The sequence below is a fragment of the Monodon monoceros genome, unplaced genomic scaffold, assembly GCF_005190385.1.
Source record: "Monodon monoceros isolate NGI ecotype Baffin Bay Population unplaced genomic scaffold, NGI_Narwhal_1 Super_Scaffold_10, whole genome shotgun sequence".
Lineage (NCBI taxonomy): Eukaryota > Metazoa > Chordata > Mammalia > Artiodactyla > Monodontidae > Monodon > Monodon monoceros.
Genome location: NW_021703766.1, coordinates 43,488,425 through 43,512,061, shown reverse-complemented (window position 1 = coordinate 43,512,061; position 23,637 = coordinate 43,488,425). Strand labels below are relative to the sequence as shown.

Genomic DNA, 23,637 nt, shown 5'->3' with positions numbered 1-23,637 from the left:
GTGGTTTTTCTGTGTGTGTTTTATTTTTGCAATAAAAAAAGATTAAAAAAAACAACAATGATGAACAACAGAGTCTCAGGAATTATAACTTTTCTCCTCCTTCACAGCATGTAAACATGGAGGGGAAAAGTCAGTGCTGTTGAAAGCCACTCAAGCCTGAAAACATTTGTATTTGCTGGAAAACTGTTCCAGTTACACAGAGAATGAACAAACACTGGAATTCTAAAAGCATAAGATATCATGCCTACTAGCCCTCAAGGATATTTAGAGTCTGAGTAGACAAAGCCTGTATGGGACAGGAATTCAAGCCCTGAACATGGTTTAAGGTAATCTCCAACAGGTACCCTTATCTTCCTGGCAGAAGTAATATTAATTGTTTCTTGATCTCAGGGAATCTTCACAAATAATTATTTTCAAGGTCAATGAGAAGCATGTGGTAAAAGAAACTAAGCCCTCAGTGAAACAAGGTATTATGAAAGAGAACCAGCAGAAACACAAGATAGTGACAATAGGCAGGCTTTCATTTGAATCATAGATACAAGTTACCAAAGAACTTTGCTTATGTTTAAACCTCGATTTTATTTCTTTAAAATACGTGTAGGGAACTATAAAAATTACAGATTTGAAAAAGAACAAAGTAAAACTTTCATATGGGAAAAGTACAATAACTGAAATTAGATACTTATTGTACAGGTTGGGCACAAAATTGGACAAAACAGAAAAGAGAATTACTTAACTGGAAGAAAGATAAAAATACACAGAATCTATCACAGAGAGACAAAATGAGGCTATATATAAAAGAGAGTTTAAAGATATGCCAGATAGAGTTGGAGTTGCAACTAAACTTCAATATTAGAAGAAACAATAAATGAACAATTCGCAAAGATGATGACAGTCTCTAAACCATTGACTCAAATCCTTCAACCTAGACCCATTATGGAGAAACTGCATAAAATCAAAGACAATGAGAAAATCTTAAAACAGCAAACAAGAAAGGATAAGTTACCTTCAAATTAGCCATTAGACTGACAGCTGACTTTTCACAGTAGCAATGAAAGTTAGGAGAGTGGAATGATAGCTGAAGTAAAATACTATCCACTGAAATAAAATAATAATGAGACATAGGGAAAATGATCCCCAATGGAAGTGTTGAGAAAAAAGAATAAATGAAAAGCAATATAGGAATTATGGGGGCAAATGTAAATGAACATTGACTATAAAAAATTATGTCTATGAGGTTAAAAAAGATAATAAATATGCAAGAAAACAATAATCTACATTGGTATATGGGTGGATAAATGTAGCTAAAGTACTCTAAGTATGTTCTATTGCCATGGGAGTGAATAAAGATATGAACTGTTTTAGACCTTGATAAGTTTTAGTATTCATATTTTCTGAAGTAACCCTTAAAGCATAGAAATAGTATGTAGAATTTCCAATAATAGAGGTAAAAACAAAATGACAATTTTTAAAATCATGAAGAAAACAAAGAGAAAAAAGAATATAGAATTGACAAAATAAACAAAAGATTAAAGATGGTAGATTTAAAGCTAAATATATCAGTAATTACATTGAATAAATTAGATCTAATACTCTATTTAAAAGACAAAGAATGTCATATTGAATTTTAAAAATGCAACTATATTGTGTTTAGAAAACACATCTATAACTTAAGGATACAAAAAATTGAAATTAAAAAAATTGAAATTTAATTAATTGAAATTAAATTATATCATACAAACAATAAGCAATTCATGTAACTATACTAGCAGACAACCTAAACTTTAAGCCAAGATGCATTAATAGAGATACCTGTTTGAAGATCTTGTCTGATGTAGTTATCTTGCAATAGTGTTACTTTTCTCATGCTCCCCTCCCCTTATATCGAGACCATAAATTATAATCAAATCTCAGCATATTCTGAAAGTCAAACCTAAATATCAAAAACATCGTCTAAGTATAATGTAGAGAATATATGAAGAAATACTTTCACCAGTGGACACAGCAGTGATTCCAATACAATGTAAAGTGAGCCTATAACTTGGCTATTTAGAGCTCCTTGTGACCCTGGACAACAAACCAAAGGCTGGGGTGGAAGAAGAAGAAGGGTGTAGGCTGGTGTGTGCCAGGCTGATTGATCCTGGCTCTCAAGGGAAAGATAGGTTTGAAATTTCCAAATGGAACATGGATAGAACACAAAGATTCCCCTGGGTCAACTCCTACTTCTAAATCATTTCCAGTAGTAAAAGTTAATAGAAAACTATAATAACCAACAAGGATTCAGATCCTTTTTTCATAAAGCTTTAGGTCACTTTACCTATAAAAACTCCCCAATCTACTAAATTAAAAGGGAGTGTGTCACAACTGTCATTTACAGAGAAGAAGACTGGAGCATCTATCTAATTTATATATACCTATATATTATGATTACATTTCTTTTTACTCGTTTTCTTCTATGTAGGTTGTTACCACTTAAGACAAAGTTTACGGAATGTCTACAAAGGATCCTGACAGATAGAGAAGAGGTATAGACATTACCCAGCACATTTTCAGTTGAGTGGGGGAATGGCCATATTATTTTAAATGAGGTTTTCATTTTCAGCTGTGGGAAGAATTATGTATGATTAATGGGATGCCATCTTATAAACGCTGGCCATTCATTTGGCTGCCCAGTTCATGTGTACCCTTGCTATGATGGGAAACATCCGTCTTTAAGAAGCAGAGGCTGGGGGCTTCCCTGGTGGCTCAGTGGTTAGGAATCCACCTGCCAATGCAGGGGACACTGGTTCGAGCCCTGGTCCGGGAAGATCCCACATGCTGAGGAGCAACTAAGCCCGTGCGCCACAACTACTGAGCCTGCGCTCTAGAGCCCGCGATCCACAAGTACTGGAGCCCACCTGCCACAGCTACTGAAGCCCGCACACCTAGAGTCCGTGCTCTGCCACAAGAGAAGCCACTGCAATGAGAAGCCTGCGCACCACAACAAAGAATAGACGCCACTTGCCACAACTAGAGAAAGCCCACGCACAGCAACAAAGACCCAACGCAGCCAAAAATAAATAAATAAATAAATAAATATAAAAGCAGCAGAGGCTGATCCTCACTAATCTGAAAATGTATCTGTCTCCCCAGCAGCTAATGCACAGGGATGGAACCTAGGCTTCAGCACTCAAACACACTCCTCTCCAAACAGCAAGCTGATAGTACAAAGGAACAAGGACTGTGGAAATTCCATCTGGGTGATGGGTAACCCCAGGTACACAGGTGGCAGTAACAGGAACATCCAGAGCCCAGCACTCATGGTGTCAGTAGTGTAAGCTGGGGATTCTGTGTACAGCAGCAGCAGTGGTGATCTCACCACACAAGCTCTATGTCATCATTTGGAGCATTGTTTCTGGTTCTGTATCTTTGTTCTTCAGCACATTAAGATTTTCCATGAGCAACTGAAAACCATTTGAATGAATTCTTTATCCACTCAAATTAATAAAATGTAAAACATATTGACTGTAACTAATGTGTTTTCATTAAAATTAGAAATAAAACAAAAATGGCTATAGAAAATTTTTTTGTGGGTGATAATTAGCTATAACTCTCTCATCCTGATTTCTGGACTGATTGAGAAATAAGTCATTTTTTTGGTAATGCTTTATTGAAAGAGGCAGCTTGAACCTGGAGTTAAAATGCATAACCTAATACTTCATTCAAACTCTAGATATTGGGATGTATACCAGCAGAGGAGTGGGTCTGCAGAGTCAGCACAGAGAATCATAGCCTGCCCCAGGAAACATGAGAAATTCAGGGTCAAATAAAGGGAGGTAATTTATGTGTTTTAATACATTTCACCAAGGTAATAAATCATTTCTCTTATGACACACAAACAAGAGTAGGGATGAAAACAGGAAGCAGAAATTATCCTCAAAATCCAACTCTTCAGTCTGTAAAAATGGGGAAAATCTGTTAAAAAAGAAGTCCTGCTCAAAATCCACTGTCATCAGGTCTACAACATGAAATAAGACAAGAAAATAGGTGTAATACTGTGAGATGGGTATATCTTTTATTTGCACATTATAAAAGATCAAAAGAATCTATCTCTTTATAATCAATACCCTAATAAAATATGTTAAACTTTCAATTATTACTAGCATATCTTAAGGACTATATATATTATATTTTATGTACATTATAAAGATATTAGAGAGTAAGGAGGATGAAGAGCTCTCAAAGAAATTTCAAGACATACATATATATTAATGAATATCCAGCCAGTGTCAATGATGCATTCATTTGGGATACTCTATATTTAAACTTAATAATTCAAAATATAATCCCAATGAGGATTTTTACTGGAACTGGATTAAAAAAAATTTTAATTCTAATGAAGAAACATTTGTCTTTATTTTCAAATAAAAACTATGTAATTATATGTATTTTTATTTACAAGTAATAAGTTACTGAAAAGTATAAATCAAAGATTGCTGGCAAATAGGTCTGAGGATATGAGCATTTAATATATGATAGATAGTGTTTTAATTCAGTAGAAGATGAATAGTTTAATAGTTCAATACTTTAATAATTGTTCCTGGCATAATTGGCTTTATTTCTGGATGAGAACAAGCCAACATACTATATCACACCATATATAATAATCAATCCAGATGGATTGTTAAATCTGTGTGTGTACACACCCACATAAACACATATATGAAAACCTGCACTTTTTTCCTTTATCCTCTTGTCCTCTGAAATTTTCTAAGAAACATGGAAAACATTGGAAATGTTTTGGGAAACCTATTTTATAGAAATAAAATAAATAGACAAGAATATAATATATGAATGTTTATTGCAGCACTAATTTTAAATGGCAAAGGAGATAATATGAAATATCACAACTGGGGAAATACTGTAGTTGAGTAGGTATTGGTATAAGCATACTGTGGAATATACTGTAAGCATTAAAACAACTAAGTTCAATCATCATTTACTGACTTGAAAGAAAATCCAAAGTGTACTGTTGAATGTAAAAAAGCAAATTACAGAGAAATGTATAAAGTATCATCCATTTGGGGGGGTAAAAAATACTAAAATAATTTATTTGTGTTACTGTTTAAGCTTGAAGAAGTATATGGGGGAGATACACGAGGTTTAGACCTTACTCAGAAGGAAATAGACAAAGGGGAAGGGAGTGAGGAATGGAGAGGAGCAGAGATACTGTTTTTTTCTTTTTACTGGCATTGTTTCATTGGTTCAAGTGCAAATGCATTACTTCTGTAATTTTAGATGAGGAACTCAATAAATGACTTTAAAATGACAAAAGAATATAAAATTTCACTTAGTTCTCATTTTAGTGTAATGCAGAATATTAGAATAAAACAGCCTCTTTACTAATTCTACCATCTGCAGATATGTTGCTCACTCTACTTATCTCAAATTGATTATTAAATATTTTACTCCTTCATACCTCGTAAAAAATAAAGTAGCTCAATGTTTTGTTTTGTTTTTTAAAGTCCTCTAATATGGGATCTAAGAAAAAAGAGAGTGGGGCATAGAAGGACAGATCTATAGTAACTTTGGATATATGGATTTTCCTTCCACAGAATGGTACCATTCAATGTAGGAAGCTGCTAGCTGAGCATGAAAATTGAGGCACAGTAAATGCCCATCTCAAACACTAACCTAAACCTAAGCAAAGCTAAGCTGTGGGACTTTTTTTTTAAACTTCAGGATTTCTTAAGAAACTTTAGTAGGCTTCCACACTATAATGGCAGAGGTGAGTAGTTGCAACAGAAATAGTATGACATACAGAGGGTAAAATATTTATTTTCCGGCCCTTTACAGAAAGTTCGCTGACCCTTGGTCTAAAACAGAATGCATAATTCCAGTGACATATTTGCTGCTAGAGTGATGGTCTGGCTAACCTATTTTTCTCAATAGGTTAACTCTTTATTCTTATTTTCAGCTGCGTGTGTATAGTTATATAGCTCAAGAATGGGATTACAACATATAAAATATACCCTAGTTTTTAAACGACATGATGCCAAAATAAAAACCTGCATGTAGAAAATATGGGACTGGATCAAGTCCTTAAAAAAAAACTGTATTTGGAGCTTAGCTACTTTATCTCTGAAAATACTTTTCACATCTAAGAAATTCCAGGTAAATTATCTTGTATTTCACTATTCCCCTGCCACCCTTAAGTCTCCTTGGGGCTAAGGGATTTGCACTATTAAAAACTCCTCCTGTGAGCCTTTTGCACACTCACTGCTCTAGTGTCCAGAACAAAAGTAAGCTATGGGTCACTTGCTACTTGCAGCGTCAATATATCTTTGGTCCATACCATGTTTAAAAAAAAAACAAACAAAACCCTAGCTGCCATTTAAAAAATCAAGGGTTATCACACACTGAAAAAAATGTAGATTTCTGGATTTTCCCAAAAGTCAGAAGAGCTGGCAAAAGAAGGCCTGCATTTTCTCATAGCACTCATTAGCTGGAACTGGGCACTGGGGATCCTCTTCAGTTACTGTCCCAATGCAGGTTCATTTCTGTTCATTTAATAGATACCTACAGTTTGCTATTTTCTCTAGTATGCTTGTATATATCTTCATGGATGACCCTGAAAAACAGCTTCCTGTTTGTGTTCTCCTAATCCTTATCTAACATCAGGCTTATGTTAGAGTATGTTATGAGATGTCTACTTCTATATAACAAAAAGTTCCTTGAATACTTGATAAAGTCTTTCCTGCTCTTATCACAAGAAAAAACATTCTGTAAGTATGCATGGTGGCGGATGTTAACTAGAATTATTACGCTGGTCATTTTCCAATGTATACAAACATCAGATTATTATGTTGTGCACCTGAAACTAATATAATGTTGGTATCAATTATACCCCAATTTTTTTAAAAAAGAGTTCTGCCTGAAAAGAAATTGGGTTTGATGCTTCATTAGTAATAGCTACTATATCTCATGCTAAATTTCCCCTTTTACCCCTGTTTATGAGTCTCTCAAGTGTTTAATTCTCTTTGAGTCAATACTGTAATTTTTATTTTCCTAAAAAATAATTTTGTTTAGGTTTTCAAATGTATTGGAAGTACTGTATTCAGTATAACATTTAAAATCAGTCACTATAAGGTTTCTCTTTATGTACATATGCATATTCATTTTCAAACATAATGCTGTTTGTCTTTTCATACTTTTTCATCAGTGTCACCAATGTCTTGTCTATATTATCATCTGTCTTTATATTAGGTATTATATGATGTAGTGAAAAGGATACCAGTGTGAATACAGCCTTTCCTACTCATTACACACATTACTTTCCCCACCAACACCCAGGATTACTTCATGTTCCATAGGAAGTAAGTGATAATGGAAAATTTCTTAATTCATTACCTTCAATGGGTCTTTCTTCAATTATCTATCCTGTCTGATGTTGAGTAAGATCTGTAGAAACAGTTGCTTTTCAACAAATAATACTAATAATGACAACGATGAATACAATTAACAATGACCAACATTCTGTGGGTATCTATTTATTATATGACAGGCATGATTCTAAGCATTTTGTGTCTCTTTATTTGATCCTCACACAAAATTATGAGGTAGGTATTATAATTATCCCCATTTTATAATTTCTACCAAAACATATATGTATAAAAACATAGAAAAATGCTCAGGAAGGATAAATACTAAACAAGGAGGGATATGGGTACAAGGATAGTGGTCAAAGGCCTTACTTGTAATGTTTAAACCTATTATAAGGAAAATATATATTGAGGCTTTATTTCTGCAATTAAAATAAAAGACATGACACAAAGATATACCTAGGGAGAATGCCCGTCAGGGCACTGTGTATAATGGCAAAAACACTGGAGGAAACTACAATGTCTATCAATAGGGATTTGATGAAATGATATTACAGCAACACAAGGAAAACACCATGAAGATAGTAAAGGATCTCTATTTACTGAGTGGTAAGTCATTACATGAACGTTTTTACAACAAGAAAATCTAAATTTTGTAAAGAGCAAAAGGAATAAGCTATCTTCAAAAATAAAGAGGTCACTGCTCTTGGGTATTAAAGCTATCTTAAAAATAAAGATATTTTATAAACCATGATATACACAGATGGACTTTACAGTTATATACATTTAAATGGATTAAAAGATTAAGAATATTACAACTATAGACAAATTGGGGGGAAAATAAAATGAAAATCACAGGATTACACTACAGCATGTATTCTCTGATGTTTAAGATAAGGTTAGAAAGGTGCCAGAAGTGCTGTTGTCATTTTGAGTATTTACTAGACTGAATTACCTGATGGCAAGGGAAATAGGGGCTTTTATTAAATGGCTTCCAAAACGTATTCTACTCATAGGGTGTTTCTCCTACATGATTTTTCTTGGGCTGAACAAGCTGTAGTCAGCAAATAAGATGTTTCTACCTTATTCTATTTAGAGGGATTAATATAGAGATAAATTCTCTTTTGTTAAATAGTTGATGTTAATAGTTTTGAGCTGTAAATAAAAGCATTTGCACACATTTCATATATTCTGTTTTATCACCAGTACAAATTTTGATGTTGAATCAGCTGTGAGTCATAATTAAAGGTCTTCCCACATTCCCTATATTCATAGGGTTTCTCACTAGTATGAATTCTATGATGACTAATAAGTTGTGAACTCTGAGAATAGGCTTTCCCACATATCTTACATTCATAGGGCTTCTCACCGGTATGAATTCTCTGATGTCGAGTAAGGTCTGAACCAGAACGAAAAGCCTTTTCACATTCCTTACATTCATAGGGTTTCTCACCTGTGTGGATTCTCTGATGTTTAATAAGTTGTGAGCTCTGACTAAAGGCATTGCCACATTCCTTACATTCATAGGGTTTCTCCCCTGTATGAATTCTCTGATGTTGAGTAAAGTTTGAGCCACTACTAAAGGCCTTCCCACATTCTTTACATTCATAGGGCTTTTCACCAGTGTGAATTCTCTGATGCCGAGTGAAGTTGGAGCCACTACTAAAGGCCTTTCCACATTCCTTACATTCATAGGGTTTCTCACCAGTGTGAATTCGGTGATGTCGAGTAAGGTCTGAGCCACAAATAAAGGTTTTTCCACATTCCTTACATTCAAAGGGTTTCTTGCCAGTATGAATTTTCTGATGATGACTGAGTCTTGAGGGATGTCTAAAGGCCTTTCCACATTCCTTACATTCATAGGGTTTCTCAACAGTATGAATTATCTGATGGGTGGTAAGCTGTGAGTCATGTCTAAAGGTTTTCCTATATTCCTTAGTTGCACAGTATTTCTCTTTATTACTAATGATTTGCTGTAATGTAAAGGACGGATGTTGACTAAAAGTGGGCATGCCTTCATGGGTGAATATCAGTTGACTGAAATGTCCCTCCTGAGAGCCATGTTGTTTCTCAAACTGGCCATTACATTCCCAATCATCTCTGAAACTAGAGCACTGAAGGTCATGTCTTGTAAGTCTTTCCATTATCTCCCACTGGGCTGACTCTATTTCATAAATTTCCTTCTTCAGAAATAATTTCTTGGTCTCACATCTTGACTCCAGGACTGAAAGAAAATATGAAAGCAATCACTCACATTTTTCTTGTTTGGGAGAAATAAAACTTCAATTAAAATGGGAGAATTAAACTGAAATTTTTAAAAATGGACAAGAAAAGAAGAGTGAAGAGAGATGACATAGTAAGGTGAGGACAGTAAGTAAGCAACTGGTTTCTAAACGTTGCTATATCAGAATTACTTATGGGAGCTTGCTAAATATACAGATGCCTTAGACTCCCTTGTTATAGGATGGCTCTAATCATACATACACACACACAAAATCTCACATCATATGCAAACACACATATAAAAGCGGCACACAGCATGAACTGTAAAATAAGGGGAATGATCATACCACTTAATAGGGTGGTTGTCAGGATTAAATGAATATGTCTAAGGAAGAATGTTCAGGGGTTGGCAAACTATGTACTGCAGCCCTGCAGTAATTTTTTTTTTTTTTTTTTTTTTAGCGGTACGCAGGCCTCTCACCGTTGTGGCCTCTCCCGCTGTGGAGCACAGGCTCTGGACGCACAGGCTCAGCGGCCATGGCTCACGGGCCCAGCTGCTCCGTGGCATGTGGGATCTTCCCGGACCTGGGCACGAACCCGTGTCCCCTGCATCAGCAGGCGGACTCTCAACCACTGCGCCACCAGGGAAGCCCTGCAGTAATTTTTATAAGTAAAGTTTTATTGGAACACAGCCACATTTATTCCCTTATGTATTGTCTACGGCTGTTTTTGAGCTACAGTTGCAACAGAGACCACATTGACTGCAAGCCTAAAATACTTACTATCTGGCCTGTTGAAAAGTTTGCCAGGCCCTGGTTAGATCTGTATTGTCCATTACAGTAGCTACTAGCATATATGTCTATTTGAATTTAACATAATTAAGATTAAATAAAAATTCAAATTCAGCTCCTCAGTGACAATATCCACATTTCTAGTGTTAGAAATAGCCATATATGGCTAGTGTCTACCATACTTGAAATCACAAATATCAGACATTTCCATCATTGCTGAAAATTCTAGATTAAGTAACTAGAGGCTTAGGTTCTCTTCAACCAATGACAGGGAAATAGAAGGTGGCAATTCAGATGGGAGAGTACCTTAAGAAAAGTCAGGTGCTGAATGAACCTAGCATGAGTGTTATATAGGGAGGATTTTCTGTGGCTCGATGTGGTATATGCTTGGGGTTTGATGAAAATACTATGCCTTGGAATTCTGTAATTCTGAACTTAGGAAAAAAGAGGAGAGGACTTAACAAGTGCACAAGCACTGTAGTAGTGATGACCAACTGACAAGAAGGGCATTTGTAGGTTCAAAGAGAAGTGAAAAGAATATAATGGGAGGCAGTGTATTGCTCTTGAAAGATCAGAGGTACAAGATTCAGTTGTATGAGTTTTGAACTCAAACTCAGTTAATTACAAGCTTTGTTTCCTTGGGCAAATTAGTTCATCTTTCTGAGCCCCCAACTGTCTGTCTATATGACAGGAATGATAACTAACTCTTATAATCATTGTGAGGACTGGGAATACTACATGAAAAAATACTTGGTATTAAATAATTATTTAGTATTTGGGAGATAATATTATGGAAGAATTTCCATATAAAAATACGGATGTTAGGCAAGTGAAGTGTTTTGAAGACCACACTATGGACCCAGAGGAAAAACCTCAAGCCAAAAAAGTGAAGATCATTCTAGTACCATCTTATTCATCTTACTCTCATATAATTATTTAGCAAATACTGTTTAATATTGTTCCTAAATATATCCTGACACTCTTCCCTTTATATTCAATATAATACCTAATATGAAATATCTCTCCCTTGGAATACTGGAATAGCCTCCAACCTAGTTTCTCCACTTGAGGTTTGTAGTCTTGAATCCATGTCACTAGAATGGCATTAGCCTGCCAATGCTGTGCTTAAAATCCGTTGGTGGTTTCCTTTTATTGCTCTTACAATAAAAGCCGAACTCCTGAATGTGGTCTACAAAACTCTGAATGATCTGGTTCCTGCCTGCCTTTCAACCAAATCTCACACTATGCTCCATTTTGGTTTCTAAGCTCCATCCACGTTGGTCCTATTTTATAGTTCTTCAAATGCTCCTAATTATTAGTCCCTGTTTAGACCTTCCTAGGTACTTTTCCTTATGTATAGAAGGTATTTTCTTTTACTCTTGGCCTTGGTAACTATTACTCATTTTCCAAATCTCTACATAAAGATCATACTTTTTGAGGTCTTCTCTGATCCTATGACCAAATTACACTCTCCTTGTAATTATATTTTTAGCACTCTGTTCTCTTCCTTAACACGATTTTCATAATTTGTAATTACATACTTATTTAGGTTCATTTACTATCTTTTCCTTCAATAGGTCTTAAGTTCTGTGAAGTCAAGGAAAATGTCTATTGTCTTCATCAATGTGTATCCAACTCTGAGCATGGTACATGGTACATATTGGAAGATCAAGTATTTACTGACTGACTCAATAAGAAAGTATTTAAATATATACTCCTTAATGAAAAATGTCTAAAAATTTCCTCTAGGGAAAAAGGACAGGGACTTCCCTGGTAACGCAATGGTTAAGAATCCACCTGCCAATGCAGGGGACACAGGTTCAATCCCTGGTCCGGGAAGATCCCACATGCCACAGGGCAACTAAGCCCATGTGCCACAACTACTGAGCCTGTGCTCTAGAGCCCGTTGAGCCACAACTACTGAGCTCAGGTGCCACAACTATTGAAGCCCACACATCTAGACCCTGTGCTCTGCAACAACAGAAGCCACTGCAAGGAGAAGCCCACACACCACAACGAAGAGCAGCCCCCGCTCGCTGCAACTAGAGAAAGATTGCGCACACCAACAAAGACCCAACGTGGCCCAAAACTTAACTGATTAAAAATAAAAAGGACACACTTTTTGCAAATATGGCACATTGAATATATGCATTTATTACTGCTCTTTCATGAAGTGCCACTAAAGATAGTAATGAGATTCAACAAAAGAAGAAACTCCATAAGGACAATGAGAGTGGGGAAAAAAGCATCAACAAAAATTTGGAAACTAGAGAATAGATGGAATAGTAATAAATGATGTATTAACCTTGAGCCTTGAAACCTAAGTCACAGATTAGTCTTACTGTAGAATACCAGATATTTTCAAGAATGCAAACACCAGGTACCCTTGAAACTAGGGTGCATAAGGGTTGCAAAAAGGATAATTACTTGAAAATCTGTAAGAAATAGACAGACTTCACATTCTCAAACCTACTCCATATAGCAGGCTGATTCCACAGTCCACTATACCCAGTAAATTCTCAAGAATCGGGCAGCCACGCTTATTTTATTAATTCCAGAAAGAAAGTAGAGGATCCCATTCTGGAGAAAATCAGTCCAAGAGAAAAGACCTGATAGGTGGTGTCAGCCAATGAACTGTTCTAGGCAGATCACTCTACAGTAACTACCACCAATAAATCTACAAATCCTGTCACAAACAAGCTCAAATCAGCTTTTTAATGCCACAGTTTTATATGAGCAAATAGCTTTGAGTCACTAGCTATTTCAGGAAAACATTAAATATAAGAGCTTAAGGAACTTCCCTGGTGGTGCAGTGGTTAAGAATCTGCCTGCCAATGCAGGGGACACAGGTTCGTGCCCTGGTCCGGAAAGATCCCACATGCCACAGAGCAACTAAGCCCATGTGCCACAACTACTGAGCCTGCGCTCTAGAGCCCGTGAGCCACACTACTGAGCCTGCATGCCACAACTACTGGAGACCATGTGCCTAGAGCCCGTGCTCAGCAACAAGAGAAGGCACCGCAATGAGAAGCCTGTGCACCACAACGAAGAGTAGCCCCCACTCGCCGCAACTAGAAGAAGTCAGTGTGCAGCAACAAAGACCCAACACAGCCAAAAATAAATAAATTAATTAAAAACAAAAACAAAAAATAAGAGCTTAAAATACACAAACAGAAACAGGAGAGACAATGGAGGGAAAAAAGCCAAAATTCAAAAGAAGAATGTTTCTAAAAAAAAAAGGAAAGAAAATGCTTCTAAAAACAATGTTATATAGCAATTCCATAGAGAATGATGTCAGAAAAAGAAATACTGAAAATGTTTTTTTAAATAAAAATACAAAGATGAGAACTTAATAAAACCTCACAGAAAGTACAACATAAAAAGAGAGATGGAGGGCTTCCCTGATGGCGCAGTGGTTGAGAGTCCACCTGCCGATGCAGGGGACACAGGTTTGGGCCCCGGTCCGGCAAGATCCCACATGCCGCGGAGCGGCTGGACCCGTGAGCCATGGCCGCTGAGCCTGCGCGTCCGGAGCCTGTGCTCCGCAACGGGAGAGGCCACAACAGTGAGAGGCCGGCGGACCGCAAAAAAAAAAAAAAAAGAGAGAGAGAGAGAGAGAGATGGAAACTAGAAAAAAGAAAAAAGAGCAGATACAAACTACTATATATAAAATAGATAAACAACAATAGATAAACAAGGTCCTACTGTATAACACAGAGAACTCTATGAAAAAATAATATGTATATATACATGTATAACTGAATCACTTCACTATACACCAGAAACTAACACAACATTGTAAATCAACTATACTTCAATTTAAAAAAAAGAAAAAAATTCTAGAGGTAGCACAAAAAATTTAAGATCTGAATTACGATTGTTCAATCATTCAAAAAATTTAATGAGCTCTTACTATGTGTCAGACATGGTGCCAAGCACTGGACATAAAAAATGATCAATAAACATTGAAACATAGAGAACAGAGAAGAAGAGAAAACAATACGGAACAAATGATCAACAAAATTACAGAAGAAAATTTCAGAGTTTTTTAGTTTCTGGAATAAGTGAGTGCCCTGGTACATGAAAGAATAAAATCAACATCATGATACCTCAACATGAAATATTAGAACATCATAAATAAATAACAAATGCTAAAAGCTTCCAAAGAGATTAAACAGGTCACTTAAAAGAATTAAGAACCTGAATGGGTTTTAGACTTCTCTACAACACTAGATAACAGAAGATTTTAGAAATCCTCGGAGCAATGCCTTTAAAAAGTTGAAGTAAGTTTTTCCACCTAAAATGACATCTCCAGTCAAATTATCAATCAAATTAGGAGAGTGAAATGAAAACATTTTTATTCATGAAAGGATTCACAAAATATACTTTCTATTTACTTCTTTTGCATCCTTCCCTTGGTTGCTTTTGAAAGATGTGCTTCAGAATAATAAGGAAACAAATCAAGAAAGAGGAAGGCAAGAGATCCAACAGTCTAGGTATACAAAAGTATCCAAGGCATGCAAATACAGAAGAGAATCAAAACAAATTCAAAGGGGAGGAGTTAAGGGAATCAAAGGGATGATCCTAAGGGAATCCACTGGATGATAATAAAGGAAAATTCTAAAATAAAGCTATGTTACAATCACACCTGGGGAGGAAGAACAGAGGGTTAGAGGAGGGATATCTCAGTTAAAAAACAAACCACAGAACAGGAGAAAATATTTGCAAATGAAGCAACTGACAAGGGATTAATCTCCAAAATATACAAACAGCTCATACAGCTCAATATCAAAAAAACAAACAACCCAATCAAAGACTGGGTACAAGATCTAAATAGACATTTCTCCAAAGAAGACATACAGATGGGCAAAAAACAAATGAAAAGACACTCAATATCACTAATTACTAGAGAAATGCAAATCAAAACTATAATGAGGTATCACCTCACACTGGTCACAATGGCCATCATCAAAAAATCTACAAATGGTAAATGCTGGAGAGGGTGTGGAGAAAAAGGAACACCCCTACACTGTTGGTGGGGATGTAAATTGGTACAGCCACTATGGAGAACAGTATGGAGGTCCCTTAAAAAACTAAAAATAGAGCTGCCATATGACCCAGCAATCCCACTCCTGGGCATATATCTGGAGAAAACCATAATTCAAAAGGATGCATGCACCCAGTGTTCATTGCAGCACTATGTACAATAGCCAGGACATGGTAGCAACCTAAATATCCATCGACAGGAATGGATAAAGGAGATGTGGTACATATATACAATGGAATATTACTCAGCCATAAAAAGAAACAAAGTAATGCCATTTGCATTGACCTGGATGGACCTAGAGATTGTCATATAAAGTAAGTCAGAAAGAGAAAGACAAATATCATATAATATCACTTATATGTGGAATCTAGAAAAATGGTACAGATGGACTTATTTGCAAAGCACAGTTATTTCTTGGCTCTCTTTTGTTCCATTGATCTATGTGTTTGTTTTTATGCCAATACCATACTATTTTTACTACAGCTTTGTAATCTAGTTTGAAATCAAGAGGCATGATGCCTCCAGCTTTATTCTTCTTTCTCAAGATTACTTTGACAATTTAGGGTCTTTTGTAGGTTTCATACAAATTTTAGAATTGTTTGTTCTATTTCTCTGAAAGATGCCTTGGAATTTTGATAGGGAGTGCACTGAATCTGTAGACTACTTTGGGTTGTATGAACATTTTAACAATATTAATTCTTCCAATCCATGAAAATGGAGTAGCCTTCCATTTATTTGTGAATTCTTCAATTTCTTTCATCAGTGTCTTATAGTTTTCAATGTACAGGTCTTTTCACCTCCTTAGTTAAATTTATTTCTAGGTATTTTATTCTTTTTATTTTTGATACACTTGTAAATGAGATTTTTTTCTTAATTTCTCTGAGTGTTCATTACTAGTGTATAGACATGCAACTGATTTTTGTATGTGGATTTTGTATCCTGCAACTTTACTGAATTCATTTATTAATTCTAACAGTTTTTCTAAAAACAGAATTACCATATGATCCAGCAATCCCACTCCTGGGCATTTGGATTAGACAAAACTCTAATCCAAAATGATACATGCACCTCTATGTTCACAGCAGCACTATTCACAACAGCCAAGACATGGAAACAATCTAAGTTTCCATTGACAGAGGAATGGATAAAGAAGATGTGGTAAATATATACAATGGGATACTACTCAGCCATAAAAAAGAATGAAATAATGCCATTTGCAGCAACATAGGTGAAACTAGAGATTATCATACTACGTGAAATCAGAAAAGGAAAGACAAATACCACATGATATCACTTATATGTGGAATCTAAAATATGACACGAATAAACCTATCTATGAAACAGAACCACACTCACGGACATAGAGAACAGACTTGTGGTTGCCAAGGAGGAGGGATTTGGGAAGGGATGAAGTGGGAGGTTGGGGTTAGCAGATGTAAGCTATTATATATGGAATGGATAAACAACAAGGTCCTGCTGTATAGCACAGAGAACTATATTCAGTATCCTATGATAAACCATAATGGAAAAGAATAGTAAAATAATGGACCTCCCTGGTTGCGCAGTGGTTAAGAATTTACCTGTCAATGCAGGGGACACAGGTTCAAGCCCTCGTCCAGGAAGATCCCATGTGCCACGGAGCAACTAAGCCCATGTACCACAACTACTGAGCCTGTGCTCTAGAGCCCGTGAGCCACAACTGCTGAGCCCGCGTGCCACAACTACTGAAGCCCATGTGCCTAGAGCCTGTGCTCCACAACAAGAAGCCACTGCAATGAGAAGCTTGCACACCACAACGAAGAGTAACCCCCACTTGGCACAACTATAGAAAGCCCACGCACAGCAATGAAGACCCAATGCAGCCAAACAAAATAAATAAATATTTTAAAAAAGAAAACATTAAGAAGAAATAGTGCTTTTAAAAATGTATATATGTATAACTGAACCACTTTGCTGTACAGCAGAAATTAACACCACATTGTAAATCAACTATACTTCAATAAAATTAAATAAATAATTCTAACTTTTTTTAGTGGAGGCTTTGGGATTTTCTATATATAATATCATGTTATCTGCAAATAGTGACAGTTTTACTTCTTCCTTTCTGATTTGGATGACTTATATTTCTTTTTCTTCCATAGTTGCTCTGGCTTAGACTTCTGGTACTATGTTGAATAAAAGTGGTGAGAGTGGGGATCCGTGTCTCATTCCTGACCTTAAAGGAAAAACTTTCAATTTTTTACCACTGAGTATGATGCTAGCTGTGGGCTTGTCACAAATGGACTTTAGTATGTTGAGATATGTTCCCCCTTTGTTCGGAGTTTTTATCATGAATGCATGTTGACAAAAAAACAACATAAATGAAATTTTACTTAATGTAATTTAAAAATTTATATGGAAGACCAAAAAGACAAGTATAACCAAATACTTCTGAAGAAAAAGGTGGAGGGACCTGTCCCATCAGAGATCAGGACTTTTGATAAAAGCAAGAGTAATTAGGACAGGTACAGATAAAAAGGCCAATAGAATAAGAGTGACCTATGTATACATGGAATTTTAATATGTGACTGTGGATCAGTGGAAAACAAATGGACTCTTCATTCAGTGGGGCAAAAATAATTTGTTTTCTCTACGGGGAAAAAAATAACTGATCTCATACCATTTGTGAAAATCAATTCCAGGTACCTTAACAGGGCTTTAATAAGAAAGTAAAAACATAAACATTCTTGGAAGAAAAAATAGGAGAAAATGGGGCTAGGAAAAGGTTTCTTATGACCCCAAAAGTGTGAAGCCTGTGAAGGAAAAAAAGCAGAATTTTTTAATAAACTTATATAATTATAATTATGTATAATTATATAAAATTATATAATTATATATAATTTAACTATTAAATATATAATGTAACCATAATAACACAAAGGATTACTGTTCATCAAAAGATGTCATAAAGAAAATGAATAAATAAGCTACAATAGGAAAAGATGTCTATAAAACATGCTACTGATGAAAAATTAGTACCTAGAAAATATATAAGGAATTCCTATAAATTTTAGGAAAAAGACAAATAGTCTAATAAAAAAATGATCAAAATGGCATTATAGGGACTTCTGTAGTGGTCCAGTCGTAGAGAATCCATCTTACAGTGCGGGGGACGTGGGTTCGACCCCTGGTTGGGGAACTGGGACCCCACATGCCACGGGGCAGCTGGGCCCGCACGCCACAACTGCTGAGCTCACGCACCACAACTGATGAGCTCGCGTGCCACAACTGCAGAGCTCATGTGCCCTGGAGCCTGCATGCCACAACTAGAGAGGAGAAGGCCTGCACACCACAACTGGAGAAAGGCATGCGTGCCACAGTGAGGAGGCTGTGCACCACAGTGAAGGATGCTGCATGCCTCAACGAGGATCCGGTGTGCTGCACCTAAGACCCGACACAGCCAAAAATAAATAAAATAAATAATAAATAAATCTTAAAAAAAAAAGTGCAGATTATCAAATCAGATGAAGTGGAGCATAGGGTCAGCTACTGCAATTAAGAGAAGGGAGAGATAGCAGTTTAAAAAAAAACGGCATTACACAGAAGAGACACTATTGGCCAAACATGTGGAAAAATAATCATCTTCAACAGTAACCAGGAATTCAATTTAAAACAATGAAATAAGATTTTTTTTTTTTGGCTGCGTTGGGTCTTCATTGCTGCACACGGCAAGCAGAGGCTACTCTTCGTTGCAGTGCACGGTCTTCTCATTGCGGTGGCTTTTCTTGCTGCGGAGCATGCGCTCTAGGCGCGTGGGCCTTAGTAGTTGTGGCACATGGCCTTAGTTGCTCCGTGGCACGTGGGATGTTCCCGGACCAGGGCTCGAACCCATGTCCCCTGCATTGGCAGGCAGATTCTATTCTATTTATTTATTTATGGCTGCATTGTGTCTTTGTTGCTGTGCACGGACTTCTCATTGCAGTGCCTTCTCTTGTTGTGGAGCATGGACTCTAGGCATGCAGGCTTCAGCAGTTGTGGCACACAGGCTTAGTAGTTGTGGCACATGGGCTTAGTTGCTCCGCGGCGTGTGGGATCTTCCCGGACCAGGGATCGAACCCGTGTCCCCTGCATTGGCAGGCGGATTCTTTACCGCTGTGTTACCAGGGAAGTCCCAGCAGGCGGATACTTTTTGTTTTACATCTTTATTGGAGTATAATTGCTTTACAATGGTGTGTTAGTTTCTGCTGTATAACAAAATGAATCAGCTCTACATATACACATATCCCCATATCCCCTCCCTCTTGCGTCTCCCTTCCACCCTCCCTATCCCACCCCTCTAGGTGGTCACAGAGCACCGAGCTGAACTCCCTGTGCTATGCGGCTGCGGCAGGCAGATTCTTAACCACTGTGCCACCAGGGAAGCCCCAAAATGAGATTTTATACTCACCAATCAAATTGTTAAAAAATGAAAAAAATCTTACAATATCAGTTACAGGGAAAGATGGTGATACAGACACTTGGAAAACAGTTTGGTATTACGTGGTAAAGCTGAATAAGAAAGTATGCCTATTTAAAGTCAACTGGGCCACACAGCCTGTCTGGTGTGTTTTAATGTCCACTAAATTCTCTGACAAAGCCCCAGAAGACTTTACCCTCTTTTTTGGCTATATGTCTATACAAGCTAAGTGGAATAGAGACTTGAAGTGACTATCTAGAGATATCAGGATCCAACAGGTTAACTGATTTTTTTAAAGCAAACTTTAAAAAGTTTAATAAAAATCACTCTTTAAAGGTGGGGGAAAAAAAAAAAAGAATGTATGCCAAGACCCAGCAATTATATTCCTAGGTGTATTTCCTAGCAAATCTCTTGTATATGCAAATCTAGAGATTTACATGTTATTATCTTATAATTTTGTGTTAGTTAAATGTTATATATATCCTATTGTGCATGTACTATATTTTATAAATAACTATACTAATAAAAAAAAAGTGGATAAGCTGAAGAGCCAAAAGGTCACACATAACTGAATATATTAGTGAATCAATACAAATCGAGGCAAGGAATTCTATGTAAAGGCAGTATAAATGGAAAAAGAGATGAAGAGTTTAAGCCATTGGAGGTGATCCAGATGTTCTAATGTCTGTTTAATAGGAGCTTAAGAAAGAAGAGGAAATGGTAGCAAGGTAATGTTTGAAGAGATGACTGTCAAGGATTTCCTATCACAAGAAACAGATATAACTCCTCAGATTTAAAAATACAACCAGAAGCAAAATATGGCAGAATAAAGGTAACCACACCTGAATATTACAGTAAAAATTTAGCCCCTTAGAAGAAAAGTTTATAAAGGAACAACAATCATACATCGAGAAGAAAACATTGGAGAATATCTTTATGGTCTTATGGTAAGCAAAGGTTTCTTAAACAGGACTAAAAGTACAGACAGCATGATCTGTTTATATAAGATTCAAATATAGGCCAAGGAAGAATTTCTTACATAAGTCCTAATAAGTGTGAAGCACAAAAGAAAGATTGATAAATTTGACCAAAATTAAGAACTTCTGTTCACAAAAAGAAACCATAAAGAGAGCTAAAAAACAATTCAGAGTAGAAGATATTAGCAATTTTTAGAACATGGAATATACTCATAAGCAAAATATATAAAGAACTCTTACACATCACTAAGAAAAATACAGGCAATCTAACAGAAAAACAGGTAAAAAAGACAAACAGGCAATTGACTAAAGAAGAATTTCAAAAGACGAATAATGATATGAAAACGTGTTCAAACTCATCAGTAAAAAGGGAAATGCAAATTAAACCACACTAAAGTATCACTATATGCTCAGCAATTGGTAAAAATCTAAGTTTGACAATACCATACATTAGGAAGCATGTGCAACAATGGGAGCGCCTATATACTGCTGATGGGATTGTAAACTAGTATACGCATTAAAGAAAAGTTGAAAAATGGACAGCTAAAGATATGATGTCTTATGATCCATTCATTTCTATCCTTTTCAAATAACATAGAAAATGTTCATAGTAGTGATTTATAACTGTCAAAAACTGGAAACAACCTAACTGCCTATGAAAAGTAGAACTGAAAAATAAACTGTGGTATATTCATATAATCAAATGAATCAACTCTGACTATAAAAAATTGTGTGGCTCTCTTAGGTGGTAAAAGTATAAAGGGACACAAAGATACTATGGACAAAGAGAGATCTGTGCTGATAGTGTTGTAGTTCTTGACCTGGGTGATGGTTCCATGAGAATTCATTCTATAACTGTTTGAATATCTGCCTATAGTTTGTTAGTTTTCTGTACTTGAGATAATTTCCAATAAAAAGAATTAAAATATATTAAACTGTCTCCTGGGCCTGTCTATCTCTGCAGGTACAAGTGGATAGATGGATAAAAGAAATAGAAAAAGAGGCCCTGAAATACAAACTAACATAAATCAGAACTTATAACTGAACAGGCAGATAAAACAATGATGATATAAGCAGCTGTTCAGTAAATGGTGCTAAAATAAGGTATGGGGGCATGGGTGGGGGGACTGATTTGGACTCTCAATTTACAGCTTATTGTAAAAGAACTTTAAAATGGATTTAAATGCTATTGAAAATAGCAGAAAAATGTTTTAAAAAGAACAAAATATCTATGAAGTTTGTAGAAGTCAGTTAATTTTCTAAAATTAGAAACTGTAATAACCACAGAAGAGCTGACTACAGACACATTAAAGCATACACTTAAAGATGCCAATCCAAATTAAAATTTAAAAAGTAAAAAGCACCCTGTGGAAATGGGTATATAATGTTTTTATTTCATAAAGTCCATAAAAATTGACTGAAAAAATTAGGACAGTAATAGATAAAAAGTGTAAAATATAGCGCAAACAAGTTAAAAACAGTAGCACCATTAAGGTGAAAATGTTCACTCTCACTAGTACTCAGTAGAATGACACTAAAACAATCCAGTGTACCAAGAAATCAGTGTAAAAGTTATTAGGGATGATAAAGCATTAAAGTTATATAAGGGAGAAAATTTCCATATTTTTTAGAATTACATATTGAGGTTATACAAGGGTGAAATGACATGAAGTCTTGGATTTGAAAATACTTTAATAATAACAACTGGGATAGATGAAGCACTGGCCTCCTGGCTGCTCCTCACACACAGCCAATGCATACCTGCCTCAGGCCCTTGAATGTTTGGCTTCCTCTCTCTGGAATGTTCTTCCTCCCAGTAATCACATACAATGATTTACAGCTATACTTCTTCAGGTCTCTGTCCCAATGTCATCTTACTGGAAAAAGTTTCTTGTACCATGTCACATAAAATAGCACCCACCTCATCCCCTTTCTCCACCTTGTTTGTCTTTTCAGCACTCATGATTATATATTATATATTCATTTATTTGTGTATCTCTCCCTGCACCAGAGGGTAAACTCTGGAAATAGAGAGTCTGCACATTCTATTCACTGCTGTAACCTCAGGTTGACAGTAGTGCTGGGCATGCAACAGGTATTCAATAAACATACACTGATCTATTGACAGATGAATGGATAAAGAAGATGTGGTACATATATACAATGGAATATTACTCAGCCGTTAAAAAGAATGAAATAATGCCATTTGCAGCAACATGGATGGACCTGAAGATTATCATACTAAATGAAGTCAGACAGAGAAAGACAAATAACGTATGCTATCGCTTATATGTGGAATTTTAAAAAATAATAATACAAATGAACTTATTTACAAAACAGAAATAGACTCACAGACTTAAAGAATGAACTTATGGTTACCAGGGGGAAGGGGGGGAAGGGATAAATTGGGAGTTTGGGAATGACATGTACACACTGCTATATTTAAAACAGGTAACCAACAAGGACCTACTGTATAGCACAGGGAACTCTGCTCAATATTCTGTAATAACCTAAATGGGAAAAGAATTTGAAAAAGAATAGACACATGTATATGTACAAATGAATCACTTTGTTGTACACCTGAAACTAACACAACATTGTTAATCAACTGTTTTTCAATATAAAATAAAAATTTTTTTTAAAAAACATATACTGAATTAAGGAATGTGCTGTCTTGGTTTTTCCTTTTTTTTTTAATTTATCTTTGCTAGCACTAAGCTCTCAATGGAGGCACAGAGCCTTTTTTCCTTTTTTCCATTAAAGTCAATGACATGCATGCTTAAATCTCCCTCTATGACATCTA

At 36.0% G+C, this 23,637-nt stretch overlaps 1 protein-coding gene across 1 annotated transcript in view; it reads right to left on the bottom strand.

Annotated features, from left to right (window-relative positions):
* LOC114889515 (zinc finger protein 420-like) overlaps window positions 1-23,637 on the bottom strand; it is a 140,083-nt gene that overhangs the window by 102,727 nt on the left and 13,719 nt on the right. Inside the window, 1 exon segment of the mRNA XM_029212871.1 lies at window positions 8,571-9,585. Coding sequence (XP_029068704.1) covers window positions 8,571-9,585 — 1,015 coding nt within the window.